The sequence below is a fragment of the Ovis canadensis genome, chromosome 1 (genome assembly GCF_042477335.2).
Source record: "Ovis canadensis isolate MfBH-ARS-UI-01 breed Bighorn chromosome 1, ARS-UI_OviCan_v2, whole genome shotgun sequence".
Lineage (NCBI taxonomy): Eukaryota > Metazoa > Chordata > Mammalia > Artiodactyla > Bovidae > Ovis > Ovis canadensis.
Window position 1 is genome coordinate 107489320 of NC_091245.1, and position 17530 is coordinate 107506849.

The following is a 17530-nucleotide window of genomic DNA, read 5'->3' on the forward strand; positions in this document are numbered from 1 at the left end:
GTTATTCAGAGGTCTCTGTGAGGGGAAGCTCTCTCCCTTTGACCTCCATCCGAGAAATCTGCAGGCCCTGCCCTGTGGGAGGACCCCCTTAAGATTGTTAACTTCCATCCAGGTTTTGTCATAACATCAGGACAGATGCTCCCTCCCTCAGCCCCTGAAACAGGGGTCAGGGTGCAAGTCTTACCAGAAGACAGAGGACCCAAGGCTCTTTATTAGCGTCTGAAGAAGAGGTGGCCGCAACCTTCAAGGCTAAGACGAGGAGAGAAGTGGCTCCCCCAGACTCAATACCAATAGACTTTCTTGTGTCTCCGAGTCTCCTGGATCCCCATTGCCTCCATCACCTCCTCCTCCAATGTCTTTAGACGAGGCACATAGGTTTTTTCTAGAGCATCTTCCACTGATGTGTCTTTGGGGCCATCTATTGAACCAGAGGAAGGAAGATGGGTGGGAGGGCTTCTTAACATCTCTTACTCCCCCACCCCCACTTTTGTTCCTGCCCCTCACCCAGCCTCACCAATCCATGTTTCAGGGACGATGCCATCAGCTCTGGGAACATCAGGTTTCGGGATGATCCTTCCTGACCTTGTGGACACTCGTACTCGTTCTCCTGCCTCAGTGAATCTCCACTCCACTTCAGTGGGTTTCCTAGTAGATAGAAGCGAGACCTCCAGGGAGCAGTCTCCCTGCTATCTTTCAGCCCAAAAGTCACCATCTTATTTCTCTGCTACCCCTGGATTGGGGCTTCCTACAGGAGGTCATGTCCATGAGATGGCCCCTCTCAGTTTCCAGCACATCCAACCCACCATTCCCTTTGGATAAATATGGTCAACAATTTTCCAACAGAAGGCAGGAAACCCTCTGACCAGAGCCCCTTAGGCTTGCCTGTCCATAGGATCCACAAGTTTGACTTGGTTGTGGAGCAAGGGTGCTTCGCTGGGGACCATGGTTCCTCGGAAATCCACAGTCTTGCCAACATAGCGGTAATGCTATCCAAAAGAAGGGGGGATGGTGGCTATCAGAAACCAAAAGGTGTGAAGGCGGCTTGTCTACCGCAACTCAGAGCATTCAGTCCACGCTGAAAAGTGAAAGGTTTGGAGGCTTGGCTGCCACACCATCCCCTCAGCCAGTCTCCTTCCCCATGCCGTCCTTCATAGACAGGGATGGATGGCACAGGCTTCCTGAGCATCACCACCTCACTCTTTACTTACTGTATTCAGTCCCTCGACAACCACCCAGTTTCGCTGCCGGATAACTTGAACCACTTTGCCTTGCTTCCCGGCATCCTTGCCTTCTAGGATCTCTACCTGTGGGAAGATAGCGAGCGTCAGGGAGAGCGATCCTTGCCCAGGAGCACTCTACCACCCAACCCTGTCTGAGACTCTCACCCTGTCCCCACAGAACAGATGCCAGTCTTCCTCAGGGATGGGTTCCACAGCCACCCGGCGCCGCCTGGTCCCTGGAGGGTTCTTCTTCTTATCTGCCAAGGAGCCTGGGCGGCTCATCCCGTAGCGGTAGTTGGGAGGCAGGGTGACCTTAGATGCCAAGGCCAGCAGAGCAGAGAGCCGCATGGCTGGAGGCTATGTGAAGTCCCCTGGCCAGCGAAAGACCCAGAAATCTTCCTAGTCAGCTCTGAGCTAGACAGAAACAAGAGGGCAAAGAAACAAGGGAAGAAACACCTTTTTAAGCACCTGCTCCATGGCTCAAGGGACTCCCTCCTACTGAATCCTCATAAGACACTGTCTTCACTATTACAGATGATGATACAGACTCAGAGAATTTAAGTGACTTGTCAACGGTCATAAAGTTACCATGTGGGAGGATCGGCATTCAAACCCACAGATACCTGACTTCAAAGTCCAAAAAAGTTCAGTGAGGCCAAGACCATGTTATCTAGATTGCCTCTGAATCTAGAAGATCCTAGTAGGGTCTGGCACGTATTGTTTAGTTGCTCAGTCGTGTCTGACTCTTTTGTGACCCCATGGATTGTAGCCAGCCAAGATCCTCTGTCCATGGGATTTCCCAGGTAAGAATACTAGAGTGGGTTGCAATTTCCTTCTCCAGGGGATCTTCCTGACCCAGGGGGATTGAACCCGAGTCTCCTGCATTGGCAGGTGGATTCTTTACCACTGAACCACCTGGGAAACCCTTGTCATGTATTAGGTACTCAAAAAAAAGTCTTTCAATAAATATACCAATTCCAAGATGTAAAGAAAACACTGGCGTAAGTCCCCAAGCCAGGCAATTACAGGGTAAGACAAACAGGTAGCAGAGATAAAAACTGGGATTAGGATGTCCCTATGTGCACGCACAGTTGCTCAGTCATGTCCAAACTCTTTGCAACCCCATAGACTGTAGCCTGCCGGGCTCCCCTGGCCCTATAAGACTTCCAATTCCTAATCTCAATCAGGAAACGATCACTTCCCCCTGAAATAGTTTCTTTTCTAAAGGAAAATCATCCAGAGCAAGACTGTCGGATTACAGAGACCTACAATTCCAAACTAAGTATGTACTCTAAGCTTCCCAATTCCTGAAGGAAAACGGACTAACCCAATGGGCACTTGCTACCTTCCAGCGGCCATGCTAAGTGCGCTCCTGTGTCATCTCATTTAACCCCAAGGACAACTGACGAAAGAGGCACCATTCACCTTGCTCCATAGCTAAGAATGAAACCTAATTCAAAGAACAATTAAAGTTCACTATGATGACATTAAAAGCTCTGGACTGGGTAGTCAGAGGACCTGAGATCTAGTCTCTGCTCCACCATCAACTCATTCTGTGACCCTTGTCTTCTAAGCTCAGTTCCATTATCCATAAAATTTTACAGAGCTGTTTCTGTCATTTAAGTTATTTCTAATATTTTAACAAAGCAAGACAGAATTATGTGGATAGTACTATCCTTTCTGGGTAAATTTAAAAATACATATTCTGTCATAGGCATAAATATTTACCAGAAGGAAACAGGGACCAACTAAAGTACTTGTTTTGGGGAAGAGGAAGTTTGGGAGAGCTGTTCCTTTCCATAACATTTGCATTTTCTAACTACATACATTAAAAAATATATATCAACTGGTTTATCTAACACTGAGATATTGGGTCATTTTTCTTCTCTATACTTCTCAAAATGGTAAACAAAAGACCTAGTACTATTTTAAATTAATGCTGGATGAAGATGTGGCCACTGGACTGGAAAAGGTCAGTTTTCATTCCAATCCCAAAGAAAGGCAATGCCAAAGAATGCTCAAACTACCACACAACTGCACTCATCTCACACGCTAGTAAAATAATGCTCAAAATTCTCCAAGCCAGGCTTCAGCAATATGTGAACTGTGAACTTCCGGATGTTAAAGTTGGATTTAGAAAAGGCAGAGGAACCAGAGATCAAATTGCCAACATCCCCTGGATCATCGAAAAAGCAAGACAGTTCCAGAAAAACATCTAGTTCTGCTTTATTGACTATGCCAAAGCCTTTGACTGTGTGGATCACAATCAACTGTGGAAAATTCTGAAAGAGATGGGAATATCAGACCACCTGACCTGCCTCTTGAGAAATCTGTATGCAGGTCAGGAAGCAACAGTTAGAACTGGACATAGAACAACAGACTGGTTCCAAATAGGAAAAGGAGTACGTCAAGGCTGTATATTGTCACCCTGCTTATTTAAGTTATATGCAGAGTACATCAAGAGAAACGCTGGGCTGGAAGGAGCACAAGCTGGAATCAAGCTTGCTGTGAGAAATATCAATAACCTCAGGTATGCAGATGACACCACCCTTATGGCAGAAAGTGAAGAAGACTAAAGAGCCTCTTGATGAAAGTGAAAGAGGAGAGTGAAAAAGTTGGCTTAAAGCTCAACATTCAGAAAACGAAGATCATGGCATCTGGTCCCATCACTTCATGGCAATTAGATGGGAAAACAGTGGAAACACTGGCTGACTTTATTTTGGGGGGCTCCAAAATCACTGCAGATGGTGATTGCAGCCATGAAATTAAAAGACGCTTACTCCTTGGAAGGAAAGTTATGACCAACCTAGACAGCATATTAAAAAGCAGAGACATTACTTTGTCAACAAATGTCTGTCTAGTCGAGGCTATGGTTTTTCCAGTGGTCATGTATGGATGTGAGAGTTGGACTATAAAGTAAGCTGAGCGCAGAATTGATGCTTTTGAACTGTGGTGTTGGAGAAGACTCTTGAGAGTCTTCCCTTGGACTGCAAGGAGATCCAACCAGTCCATCCAAAAGGAGATCAGTCCTGGGTGTTCATTGGAAGGACTGATGTTGAAGCTGAAACTCCAATATTTTGGCCACCTGATGCGAAGAGCCGACTCATTTGAAAAGACCCTGATGTTGGGAAAGATTGAAGACAGGAGGAGAAGGGGACGACAGAGGATGAGATGGTTAGATGGCATCACCGACTCGATGGACATGAGTTTGAGTAAACTCCAAGAGTTGGTGATGGACAGGGAGGCCTGGCGTGCTACGGTTCATGGGGTCGCAAAGAGTCGGACACGACTGAGGTTTAGGGCCTCAGTGTTTGTTCATTCAGAATCAAAAAATGCTTAGGGAGCACTACTATGTGACAGATCTAAGGTCAGGAACCTTACCATTCCCGGCATTTGATGGTCACACTGCTGTTTGGGGGTAGGTTGACAAGAGACGAGGAAACCAAGGCCCTGAGAGCTGCTGACTTGCCCTAGTTCATACAGCTTGATAGTAGCAGCGCGAATCTCAAGACCTGAGTCTCCTGCGTGATTGCCCTAAGACTCTCCTTAACCTCAGCCGTTCTAGATCTGAAGCTCAGACAGGCGATCCCAGAAGCCACCCCGCTTAGGTCTTTTTCTTTTCTCTCCAAGCCCTGGGGAGGCTGGTGACCTTCCGCTGTGGGGCTTCCGTTGCATGCTCTAGGGGAACTGTTGTGTAGGTAATGATCCCCCAGGCCCCAGCGCCAAAGGCTGCTTCCACCGCCAGTCCCATCCTAGGTGCGGGTAATGATCAGCCCCCAGCGGTCTTCAGTACCCAGCCACTCCGAGCTTCCGATGCTTGGAGACCCCAGACGAAGCAATTGAGCCATGCCGGGGTAAAGGACCTTCCCGTTCTCACCTCCCCGACAAGCCCAGAGATCCCGAAATCTCTGGTTCACGAAATCCTCACCTCGGCTTCCCGCTGATCCGCTGGCCTCCGCGGGTCCCGTAGGCACGTGGGACCCACGCCCCGCCCAACCCCATCCCTCAGATTTCTGGGAAATGTAGTCCAATTGTACAATGGACGCTCAACAACGAACCTGGCCTCTCTGCATACTGGGAGTTGTAGTCCGCCGCTACGAAGCAAGCGGGAAGCAGGAAATTTGACCGGGTCGGAAATCGAGGAAGCGTAAGAGCACCGTGAAGCACGTCGGGAGTTGAAGGCAAAGTCGGATAGGCTGCGGCGCCAGGCACATTCCTGCACGTGCTCTACGTGGAGGCCGCTGGGAATTGTAGTTACCAGGGACCATGGCTCCATTTTCTAGGTTATTGCGGCTTCTTCAAAGCAGAGGGCCTTCCCTTCTAGTGAGACCAGTCAGTACTCTCCTCGTCCGCCCTTCTCTGCTGCCTCATCTGCCCAAGGCAGATGACCAGTGTCATAGGCTTTCTAAAAGGATCAAACCTGGGCCTTTCGGTGCGAGTGGATGAACTAGTCACAAAATGTCAGACTGGAAGAAACCTCAGAGAGGGTGAAATCCAACAATTCCACTTAATTCAGGAGTATTGAGGATTCCATGCTATGGACCGCCTCATCCTTCAACAGTTATCAGTAGCAGGCATCCCTAGCTTTGCCCTTGAGCATCCAATTTGTTTCTACAACCATACCCAACCCTCTCTTTCCTGGCCATTGTGAACCTACTTCTTGTGCAGACTTAAAAAAAACTTTCCCAGGTGCTTAAGGGGAAGCTATGTTAAACTGGCTGGGCAGAACCAGAGTATTGGGTGCAGTATTCTGTGACTTTGCCCTCATGTGGAAATTTCGCTGTTGTTCAGTCTCTCAGTCATGTCTGACTCTGCGACCCCATGGACTGTAGCATGCCAGGATCCTCTATCCTCCACTTTCTCCCAGAGTTTGCTCAAACACATGTTCATTGAGTCAGTGATGCTACCTAACCATCTCATACTCTGCCGTGCCCTTCTCCTTTTGCCTTCAATCTTTCCCAGCATCAGGGGCTTTTCCAATGAATATTCAGGATTGATTTTCTTTAGGATTGACTGGTTTGATCTCCAGACTCTCAAGAGTGAAATTCTATGTGGAATTTTAGGTATTTCTAACAGAATGAGAATGGAGGAAGCTGGCACTCCTTACCTGAATCTGAGAAGTGAATTTGGAAATCATTTGTAGTCTCTCTCCCCACTCCCATGCACCATCAGTTAACCAACACACCTCCAAAGAATCAGTCAAAATCCAATGTAGTAATCAATGGGTTTTATTTTCCTAGAACTGAAATCATCTACGGTTTTCAGAGCTAAACTTCCAAAGCTACAGTCAGCAATTTTTCATCAGAGCCCAAGGGAGAGGGGCAAGGGTGAAAGAGACAAGAAACTGAAGAGGCAAATAGACCACTAGAAAGAGGTTGGGAGAGGGCGATTATTTCCCTCTGGCCTCTCAGTGGGTTACAAATTGGATCTGGTGACAACACTGAGTGGACCAGGTCGGGGGTATGTGGATGGGAAATGACATCAGCAGGAACACCAAAGCTCCAACTACAACAAGAAAAGTCATCAAGCCCCAAACAGAAGGGGAGCCTCCCAGTGCACCTCAGAAATGGGGGCAAGAGTGGGGGGCACACAAAGGGATGGGGGGGGTTCTTTAAAATTTTTTTTTGTAATTTTCTTTTATTAAAAACATTTCCTAAAAAATGTGTCTTTTCCTTTATGTCTGGGTGACGTGTGTGACTGTAGGCTGGCCTTGAGCACTGTGAGAAGAGGGAAAAGGGTAGCTAAGGGTCTTCCCAGGGCATCCCATCTCTGGCCTGAGATCTAAAGGTGGATGGATACTCCTCAACACTCCCACCCAAGCTGGGTGAAGTCAGCCCTTCAGATCTCAGGTCCTTGACCCAAAGAACTTGGAAGACCCCCAAATCTTTTGATGATAAACTATAACTCCCATGACACCTGGGATCTGCATAAGTGAGACAATTGGGCACTGTCAATCATCAAAGATTTATGGAAGGGAGCACCTCTCCCCCTCCCCACGCTGCCCCCACCCCAGCTGTCCCACTTTCCCTGAATCCAGGCAGCTGGGATAATAGGTGTGGGAGGAAGGGACAGGAGCTCAGGAAGATGTCATCCTCTTACCTATCCCCTGACCCCAATTTGAAGATTGCCCCTCCCAGACCCCAGAAGCCTACCCTGCTATTCATTCTCCATCCCTTCCATTCATAGCCCTGATCCCAGCCAACCTAGACGTCTAGAATGCCCGGGGAAGGGGGCGAGGGGTGTCAGGAGATGCAAATAGCCGGTCCAGGCCCTAACAAGTACACTGGGAAACAACTCCAGGCAGGGAGGGACACAATGGCCTCATCTCATCCCACAGAGCAGAAGACACGGACCTGACTCAGGTCACAGGTGTGTGGGGACACGGAGGTGAGGGCCACGTGGCCTGCCCCGTCGGGGTCAGTCTCCAGGGTCTGAGCTCAGAGGGGAGAGTGAGTGGGAAAAGGGGAGTGGGTTGGGGTGGGGAAGGGTTCCCAGTTTGGAAGCCATGGCCAGTTTCCCCAGTAGCACCCAGACAGCAGCCGGAACGGGGCGGGGGCTCCTCTTGAAACATTGGTGGCTACAGGCTGCAGGGGAGGGTTGGAGGGGAGAAGGGTTAATGGTGTGGCCTTGGCCTGGCCAGGCCCCAGCCAGCGCCATTCTTCTGGGAGAGCCCCCCCTGCCTCCCGAGAGGCTGACTGCTGCAGGCCCTCCTCCTCCTCCTCCTCCTCCTCCTCCTCCTCTCAGCAGAGGGCTGGGCCCTCCCAGCCCAACTGCCAAGGGGCAGGGGGCTCACTCACCTCTCATGATCTCTCAGGCCTGGGGCCTCGGCATCTTCCTTGGCAGCCTCTTCCTCTTCTTCCTCCTCTTCTTCCTCCTGAGGAGGCCCCCGGCCAGAGCCGGGCTCAGACGGGGTACTGTTCTTCTCTGCCTCCACTGGAAGGGGCCTCTCACCCTCCAAGGTGGCCCCCTCCTTCTCCTCCCCTTCAGGGTCTTCTGCTTCCTTGGGGCGTTTGGGGGAGTCCTGTGCCGGTTGGGCAGAGATGAGGCACGGCTGAGGCAGGACGGGGAGAACGCCCGCCTCCCCCTCCTTTCCCCAGAGGCTCCTTCCCGGGCAGCCCAGCGCTCTTCCAGCCCTCTGCCAGCTCAACTGTCTCCTGTGGCCCATCTTCTCAGGAGGGACCACCCCCCAGGACTAGCGGCTGAGCCTCTCAGACCAGACACTCCCTGAAAAAGTAGTAACTTCTCTCCTCAAGACTAGGGGCCTTGCTTCTGGGAGCCCAGGCAGAGGACGGTTACCTCCAGCAGGTCCCCCGCTCTCCTCTTCAGCGCTCCCTTCTCATTCTTCTCCTTGGCTGGCTCGTCAATGACTAGCTTCCCTTCCTCATCACTGCTTCCCTCAGCATTCCCCTTCTTGTCGCCATCACCCTCAGTGGCTTCGGGCTCGGGTTCGGGCTCTTCCACACTGCTCTTTTTCTGGGAGGACTGCGGTGGAGACAGCGGAGGCTGAGTGGCACCAGCGGCTGCCGTGCAGGGCCCCCTCCCCAGACCCCTCCCTCGGCCACTCACTCCTTCCTTCGCCCACCTCTCCCCCGCCCCCACCCAGGTGCCCAGTCTCACAAGTGATTTGAGACCCACCTCTGTCGGATTAGCCCCGGGGTAAACCCACTGGCCGGGCAGGCAGGGCTCTGTGCAGGAGGGGGGAGGGCTGGAGCAGGAGGCAAAACCTCGGGTCAACTTCTCCCAAAGGGAGCTGGGACCCTTTCCCCGCCAACCCCCGCCCCCCACCCTCCCGCCTCATCCTGCCCGGCTCACGAGCACCTCCTCCTGGAAGCCTTTGTGGAAAGAGTTGAGGCCACATCTTCTATTCACTCTGGGCCCGCCAAAGGCCTGCCCCCACTTACCGCCTCGGTCCTGTTCTTGCCCCTCCCAGGTGCTGTCTAACAAGTGGCCCCTCACCACAGCTACACTGCTCACCCAGAGCCCCATGCCCTCTTGCAGGAAGCCCCCCACCCCTCACCCCATGAGCTCCTACTCTGAAAGCCCAGGAGTTGGTTTCTGAGCCCCACCCTGTCCATGAAGACTAAGCATCACACGCGGGCCCTGTGTGATCACACCTATGGCCACACCTGCTTTCCAAAGGTGGGGGGTTTCTGGGGGCGGCTGGCAGCTCACCTGGTAGCCAGAAGCCTTGACGGTGGGGTTGTTCTCGATCTCCCACAGCCCCTCGCTGAACCCTTTCCTCTTGTTGGGCTTGCCAAACTTCTCCTTGGACTCCTCGTAAGGGAAGAGGTCTTTGGGGCCCAGGAATGCCCTGGTGAGAGATGGGAGACTGTGCTCTCAAGCCCCTCACTGCATCTGAGCTGCGCAGCCCCACAGGCAAGGGGTGCTGGCACCACCGCTCTTCCCCCACAGCCAGCCCTCCCTCCCACTTCTGCCCCCTCACTCACGTCTCGTGGGTCCCGAAAAAAAAGACTTGGTATTTGTTGGCTGTTGATTTCACGGCAGCCTCCGGCATCTCGTCAATCTGAGAACAAAATTAGGAAAGGGAGCATGAGCTGGAGTCCTAAGGTCATGAACTGGAGGCCAGATGATAGGTGCTGCAGGGGCTGACCTCTAAGGCACATACCTGGAAAATCAGACTGGAGGGACCCAGGAGTTTTCTAAACCATTTTTAGCAGTGGGACTTTGTTCAAAGGAAGTCAGACACAAAAGCCCAGCAGAAATCCTCCCTCTCCTTCACAAACCAAACAGCATCCCTAAACAGATCCCGTCCACAAGGCTCCATGTCTCCGCCATCACCCTGGCGGGTCCACCCACTGTCCCGCCTCTTGCCTGGACTGAAACCAGCCTCCATTCTTGTCTCACTACAACCCATTCTCCATGCTGCCACCAGGGGGAGCCTTTCCAAGTGCGGGTCTGAGCATTCTTTCTCCTTGCTAGTGGCTTTTCAGGAGTCTAGGGACCACCCATTTGCCACTATCCATAATGTCAAGGTCTGAATTCCAGTGCTGCCACTAGTATTTGTATGACCTTGGGCAACTTACAGAACCTCAGTTTTCTCATCTGTAAAATGGAGAGTGTCACAGTCCAAGGGTTGTAAGGCTTAAACGATCATAACGTGGTCCGTCCCACATACATGCTCGCTATCATCTTCTCCCAGTACACTGTCCTGCTCTCTGCTCCAGCCACACTGATCTCAGTCTTCTATACTCACTAACTCCTGATCAGCCTTCCGACCTCAGGCCCATCATCACTTCCTCCAGAAAGCTTCCCCATCTCTCCCAATCTGATCGGCTTCCCAGATAAAACTCTCAGCACATCTCCTTCACAGTGCTTTTTACAATTCCAGTATTAATATCTATGTTGACTATACCGTCCCCAAGATCAGAGAAGTCTGTTTATATGTCCAGCACAGTGCCTAGCACACAGTGGGTACACAATAAAGAGTCACTGGATGACTACGCAACAGACAAAAGCAGACTGCTCTCACTGAAAGTGAAGAGGCGAGGCCAAGAGGCTGCCTATTTAGTATTACCCAGCAGTAGCAGCTCCCCGAAAGAATTTTGGGAAACTCTTTTTGAAAGTCGTGTGATACAGACTCTCATCTTACAGACAAGGAAACTGCAGCTCAGAAAAGAAAAGTGATTTACCCCAAATGACAGGACAAGTTAGGGAGGGCCAGATTTCAGAAACAGCTCCTGACTTGATCCTCTGCCTCAAATGTCCCTCAGGGGTGAGGGATGCTGTGATGGAGAAGGTGCAGAGGTCTGAGGCCAGGGAAATAGTGAGATGTAGTGGCCTACACAGCTTCTCCCTGATCAGGCCCCAGAAGCCCAGGCCAAGCTGAATTAGGGGAGGAGAACTACAACTCCCAGCAACACTTGCAGCGGCCCCCAGTGGCCTGGCTTCCCGCCGGACAGAGGCCAGGTGGCCATGTTGACTGGGGCCCCAGGCGCAGATAGGAAAGAGACAGGCCAAAGCAGTGATTAAACACACAGAGTAGAACAGTGTGTCTGACTAGGGACCTGGGGAGACAGGGAGGCTGGGTGGATGGAAATAAGCTGACATACACCCAGGAGAGGGGGTGGAACCTGGGCAAGAATCTGAGGGGCATCTTGCTCCAGATATGGAGTCTTTAGGCTCCTGAGCACCTCCCCCCTTGCCCTGTGGCCTCTGGGGACAGAGGTCCAGCCCCTCCCCCCCAGGAAGGCCCAGCACAAACTGCGCCCTCCTCACCACCCAGAGACACTGGGTGTGAGAGCAGGGGGTGGAAAGGCATGCTGTCCCCCCACCCCAGCTCAATCCCCATCGCCATGACAACCCAACCCCGCCCCCAGGGCCACTCAGCAACCAGGAATGTGACTGCTCCTCCCCGCCCCCCCCCCACCAAGGCCCTCTCTCCAGATTGGGGAGGAGGGGACACTAACTCACACCCCACCCCCAGGCTTGGAGTCTGGCACCTGGGTCCCAGGCTGTGCCTGAAACCCCAGCCAGGGCTGAGGGCCGGGGCCCTGCTCAGGAAGCCAGAGCTGGGGTGTGGGCAGAGGAGGAGCAGCCTCCACCAGGACACTTGGGTCCTGTTGCCAGCTAGTTCCCCACCCTCCTCTCAGAGGGGGGAACAAAAAATAAAATGAGAAGCTCCAGGGCTCAGAAATCCCAGGAGACAGGCATAAGACAATAATAGCAGAAGGCCTTTCCTAGGCCTCTTCTCGGTGGATCTTTGGGCACCAGGAAAGAGAACTGGGGGTGGGGGTTGGGGGGATATCTAAGGGTCCCAGTTAGGAACTCATATGGGCTCCATGTTTTCAGTGCCACACTTGAGCCAGGCAGTAACAGGCTTGTAGGAAACATGTGATGCAAGGGCAGAAACTGAGGCCCAGGAAACGGGGTAGGGTGAGCAAAGGGGTCAGAAACAGGAGACTCGCACGAGGTTCTCTCAAGGAGCTGAGACCAGGCAAAGCGGCGCTCCGGCCTTCAGTCTCCTTCCCCGTGGGAAACAAACTCAGAGAGAGAGGTGGCTGAACACTGTGATGGGATCCAGGAGGCCACCAGCTGCCCAGCCTCAGGGGCGGGGGAGAAACAAAAGAATGGATGGGAATTAAAAATAGAACGAGACACACCAGATATACCCACCCTGCTGACTTCTAGCAAAATAAAGGCTGGGTCGAGAGCAAAGAGAGAGGCCAAGGACCTGGGCAGATGAGCATCTACCCCCAAAAGGGTAATGCCACCCCAACCCCATCTGACCTTGAGAGTAGGCACCTGTGGGGGAAGGGCCAGGAGAGCAAGTGCTCTTTTCACTTAATGGAATTCCTAACCCCTCACCCCTAAAAGGGGAGACATTCCTTCTCCAGTGGACTCTTCATCCTTCAAGCCACAAAGGAAATGTCTTATCTTGCATTTGGAAGTGAAAGGAGGTTCTTCATCAACGACATAGAGGATATGAGGTCTCAGGGGAGGCCTGTACCCCCAGTACAGACATGTGTCTCCCAGGCGGTGCCTTTATATCCAGACTGTGACTCAGAACAAGTGAGTCAAGGCTAAGTGGGTCAGGGTGGGGCCAGAGAAGTACTGGAGACCCCACTGCACCTCCTCCACTGGCCAACAGGGGAGGGGGCTCTGCTCCTTCCCAGCCATTTTAGGAATCCTGGCAAGTTACTTCCCCCTGGCTGGGGCTCTTCCACTCCCACGCCTTGCCTACTGCCTTTGCCTGGCTCCTTCAGACAGGCCGGGGCACAGGGAGTCCCATCCTGCCAGAGCCCATGGACACCTTCTAAGGTCTTAAGTTCCCAGATGAGGAGTGGTGAGAGAAGATTAAACACCTCTCCCCAGCCTCATACCCAATCCAGGCCCAGGGGCGCCTGGCTCAGCATACAGGAAGCCAGGCCAGAAGGCTAAGCCCACACTGACTGCCAGCCAGGGTTCTGACCACCACACCCAGGGCCCAGGCCTGACCTGACCCAGGAACCGGAAAATCTGGGGCAGGAGACAGTTGGGGCCAGGAAAGTGTGGCAAGCTGGAGAGGCAGAAAAGGTGGTGCCTGGGTGTGGGGGAGGGGCAGAGGGAGGAAAGATGGGTGAGGCCCTCTGGCTGCGCAGGTTTTCTGGGACTGTGAAACAGGAAGTGCAGAAAGGAGGAAGGAACCGAAGGGGAAAAATCCCTGAGTCTTGCAGGTTAATTGTTAAGTGCTTGGAGATCCCCCGGGGAAGTTAGGCAGAAAGAAGAGGAAAGGAGAAGATTAAGATGGAGTCACACTGTCCTTCCAGGCAGGTCTTGCCTACCACGTGGTCCCTCTGGCTGGACTCTGAAAGCACTGGACTGTTCCAGTCTCACCCAGAGTCAGTCACCCTCCCCAGAAGTACGGCTTAAGGAAGAAAAGCCCACACAGTTGCCTTCACCAAGGCTGAGGGCTCTGGTTGCCTATTATATGGAACAGTTAGCAAGCCTCCTCTGAGTCCTCCTCCATCTCAGGAAGAGCCAGACCCTCTTCAGGCTCTGCCACTCTATAAACTAAGAGAGCATCCAAGGATGGTAAGGAGACCCCAATTTGTCTGCTCTTTTGGCATTCAAGCAGAATGTATTCGGAACATAACAACCTTGGGTGTACCACTCCCTCTAATTTTCATAATCAAGACCCAGAGCGCAGGCAAAGGGTGGGGTCCTATCTCTTTGGGATCCAGTCTGGTCCCCCTCCCCCAACTCTAACTTTATCTAAAGGGTCCAGCCCTCAACCAAGCAACAGACTGCCCCCTTGTCCTAGAGGCCTGGGATGAAGAAGAAATAAACAGTATTCCCAGCCCCAGGTGCTGCCCTTACTCCAAGGCCACCAGAAACCCGAAGGTCTTCTTCATATGAGCCAGAATACGTCCATATGGGGCCCTCCCCTCTCTGCAGCCCGAAGGGGTCCTCCGCAACCCACATTCCAGCTGAGCCCCCTCCCCAGTCTCTGGGCTTTCTCCCACCCCCAGGAGGTAGGAGCAGTAGAGACCTGGATTCAGTTCTTGCCCTGCCCACCAGGACCTTGGCATCTGAACCAAGAAGCCAGATGGATCAAAGGTGCAGGGTAAAGTACACAAGTGTCCACACACCACGCACAGACATGAACACACACAGCTGACCATGGCTGCTTGCTCACACTGCCCCCCGCCGCCACCACCACCCAAGGCCCCTAGGAGGCCTTGAAAGTTGGGAGAGCCCTGCTTCACTCTAGACTTCACTCCCACTCCAGAGGCCAGACATCTAGAAGTTTCCAGGAACAAGGAGCTCAAGGCATATGGGATTAGGCACATTCCTGAGGAGAGGGTACAGAGTGAGGGTCTCCTGGATTTTCTCAGGTGGGCCCCAAAGTTGGTCTGCACACTCTGAACAGGACCCAGGCAGGGGGCCTGGACCAACTTTCCTCAGAGCAGGGTCTGGCCCAGATGAAGACACAGACTCACATGGAAAAGAGCAACCCACAGCCAATAAGGCGGTTCTGCACTTGGCCCCCTCGCCCAGAAGACTCCTTCCCTCTACTTCTCTCTGCCCTTGGATTTCACTCTAGATTCTAGGGCCAAACCCAAAGGCCCTACACCATCTTTGAAATAAGTTGCCAGGGGCACTGTCCCTTTTGACACCCCCAACCTCCTCCAACCACCTCTGGCAACCTCCCATACTGTTACTTCACCTGTCTCAGTTCTTAGGGGAAACACGACCAATGCTGCAGGCTGGGCTTTTGGGCCCCACCCTCCCACCTGGCCAGGTGCTGGGTGGAGGTGGTGGTGGGGCGCCTCATATTGGCGGGCTCAATCAACCACATGGCAGACTGGACCGTTCTGGCGGGAGAGGCTTAAGAAATGGGAAGGAGAAGCAACTCGGGTTCCCTCCACCTCCACCCACAGGGAGGGCAGCCAGGACTGGGCTTCTCAATCCCACAGGGACCCTGCCACCCTCAGCCCCAGGTCTGAGTTGGCAGCACACGAAGGAGTATTTTTGTGGGGTTGAGGAGTGAAGGGTACTAGCGGGTGATTTCCAAACCAGACAGATTCCCTCTTCTTCCGTCCCCTCACAACGATTCCTCGACCCTCCCAGCTTCAGATCTCTTACGGATGCCCCAAACCAAAGTTTTGTAGAAGCGAACTCCGCCTCCATTTATCCCTTTCTGGGCTGAGTTCCTGCTTAACCGTCTCATCTAGGAAGAGGAGAGTTTGAACCAGGGGTAACAATCAGTGAAGAAACTGGGGGTCTCTAAGGGGGTCCCTGAGGGGGGTAGCGGTGGCGCTTGGGGGGGTGGGAGGAGTTACACGACTGGCCCGTGCCCGTGCAGCGCGCCCGAAACCGCTGGGAGTATGGGGGCTGGGGGCGGAACTGAGCACGCGGAGCCGGGGGCCGGAAAGTGACCGGCGCTCTCTGTTCCCCACGCCGCGCACACGCCACTACGCGCGGACGCCGTGTGGCCAGGTGTTCGCCGCCGCCGCCGCCGCCCCACCACCCCGCCTCCACCATTATATAACCGGCGGGTGGGTTTGGAGTCGCTTGGCTAAGACTCGGGGACTCAGACGCCCCCCGCCCCCACTCCCAACCCCTCCGCGCGGAGCGCTCGTGCCCTCCCGGGTGTTATGCAACCCAAGCCTGGAGGTGGATAGGAGGCGGCGGGCCGCGCTGCTCACCCGGGCCGGCCAGTGTGGGTAGCCCTTCATCTTGGCGAACACCAGGTCCCCGCATTTGTACTCCTTCTGCCGGTTGGATCGCGACATGGCGGGGCTCCGGGCGCCCCGGGCTCCGCGCCGGGCCGGAAAGCGCGAGCCCAAGTTTGCGCGTGCGGCGGTAGCGGCGCCGCTCCGCTCCGGCCCTCGCGCGGCCCCCGCCTCGATGGTGGCCCCCGGCCCGGGCTCCGGCGCGGCCACGGCGACTCCGCCCGCGCGCCGCACGGACGGGGCGGGCGCGGATCTGGGGCAAAGCTCCGGTACGATGGGTGCGCGCTTGTGCAGTTGTTTGTGTTTGAAATTCAATTGCTCCCTCCGCTGCGCGAGGCCTCTTCCTCCACCCCCCGCCCGGTCCCCACTCCGCCTCCCTCCTCCTTTTCCCACTCCTCCTCCTCCCCCCTCCGCGCTCCCTCCCGCGGCGGTTTGATGCGTGCAGCTTATTGACGCCCTGTGCCTGCCACTGCCCGCCGCCCAACCTAGAGCCGCCTGGCGGCGCGCGGCGACACAGGCGTGAGGAGCCGATCGCCGAGCGAGCCGAGTAGGCTTTGTGTGCCCGCTGTCGGTGGGTGCCGGCCCGCCCGCGCGCCCGGGAGGAGCTGGCGCCCGGCTGGACGGAGCGGCCTGGCGCCCCTCCCCCGGGCCCACGGGGCGCTCCCTACCGCGGCTTCAGCGCAGCCAAGTGTCGAAGTTTAGGCGTCGTGCCTCTTTGCCCTCGGCTCCATCCCTATCGGTGAATGTTAGCTCCGTACCCGGTGCGTGGCTGCGTGCTGGGCGCTGGGGCGAGGGCTAGGTACGGCGCCACTGAGCACACAGAGGTTCGGCCTGGGCCTCGACGTGCTTAGAGTCAGCCGGGTGTTCCCTGAAATGTCGGGCATTACGCCCTACCACGGCCTTTGTGAGATTTGTTAGCAAGGAGATTTCGGAGTGCTTGTGGCACAAAGTGGCCACGTTCCGTGTGCATTAGATAGAACTCTCTTCTCTCTCTACTTTCTGGCAAAAGAGATCTGGGCTTCACCACCAGCTAAACCTGCAAAGATGAGCTCCGTTCTAGTGGGAATAGACAGTTGAATGCCAATAAATCCCAATCCCATTTCGATGAAGAGTGAAGTCACTACCTCTCTTGGGGAGGCGCAGGTGGAGGTGAGAGTCTGGGAGAATTTGCGAAGGTTTTACAAAGGTGTTGACTTTGAGTTGGGCCTTAAAGGACAAGAGTGTGATTTTGCTGGATTCCAGAGACCACATTTCAGCTTTAAGTTATATATTAAGAAATGATAGAGCCAAAACTTGGATTCGGGTTTTACCATTAAACCAAACAAAACTTTGCCATAATTATATCTTTATTTTGCTGTTACTGTATTGGTCTTGGATTTGCCGAAATTCCAGACACCTGTGGTAACTTAGAAATAAGATATTTGGATCTTAAAGTATTGTCTAGTTTCTTAAAATTTTGCAACAAAATATTCTAGGTTTGAAGAGAGAAAATATGTGTTTTTCTTCCCACAATTTCCTGATCCTACTTCAAAGCATATGCAGAGTCTCCCTGATAAAGAACTGCAAGATGAAGCCAATAGGCCCAGGTCCAGGGCCACATCCTTTCATGCTGTTCACTAGCAGTGAGAATTGTGC

General features: G+C 53.7%; 2 protein-coding genes across 6 annotated transcripts; both read right to left on the reverse strand.

Annotated features, from left to right (window-relative positions):
- Window positions 1–180: 180 nt before the first annotated feature.
- On the reverse strand, window positions 181–5323 carry MRPL24 (mitochondrial ribosomal protein L24). Of its 5 annotated transcripts, none has more exons than XM_069544485.1 (6): window positions 5149–5323; window positions 1386–1634; window positions 1209–1304; window positions 883–986; window positions 515–645; window positions 181–418 (listed from the first exon to the last, which is right to left on the reverse strand). In XM_069544485.1, the coding sequence occupies exons 2-6, from the start codon at window positions 1566–1568 to the stop codon at window positions 282–284; spliced, it is 651 nt and encodes a 216-aa protein (XP_069400586.1). In that variant the 5' UTR covers window positions 1569–1634; window positions 5149–5323; the 3' UTR covers window positions 181–281. The 5 variants fall into 5 exon arrangements, with proteins under 5 accessions (XP_069400586.1, XP_069400603.1, XP_069400595.1 ...); XM_069544502.1 differs by having other exon boundaries at window positions 1386–1629; window positions 5149–5220; XM_069544494.1 differs by having other exon boundaries at window positions 5098–5220.
- Window positions 5324–6432: 1109 nt separating this feature from the next.
- On the reverse strand, window positions 6433–16387 carry HDGF (heparin binding growth factor). The gene is made up of 6 exons (XM_069544526.1): window positions 15869–16387; window positions 9668–9744; window positions 9393–9531; window positions 8517–8702; window positions 8018–8241; window positions 6433–7804 (listed from the first exon to the last, which is right to left on the reverse strand). The coding sequence occupies exons 1-6, from the start codon at window positions 15953–15955 to the stop codon at window positions 7798–7800; spliced, it is 720 nt and encodes a 239-aa protein (XP_069400627.1). The 5' UTR covers window positions 15956–16387; the 3' UTR covers window positions 6433–7797.
- Window positions 16388–17530: the final 1143 nt, after the last annotated feature.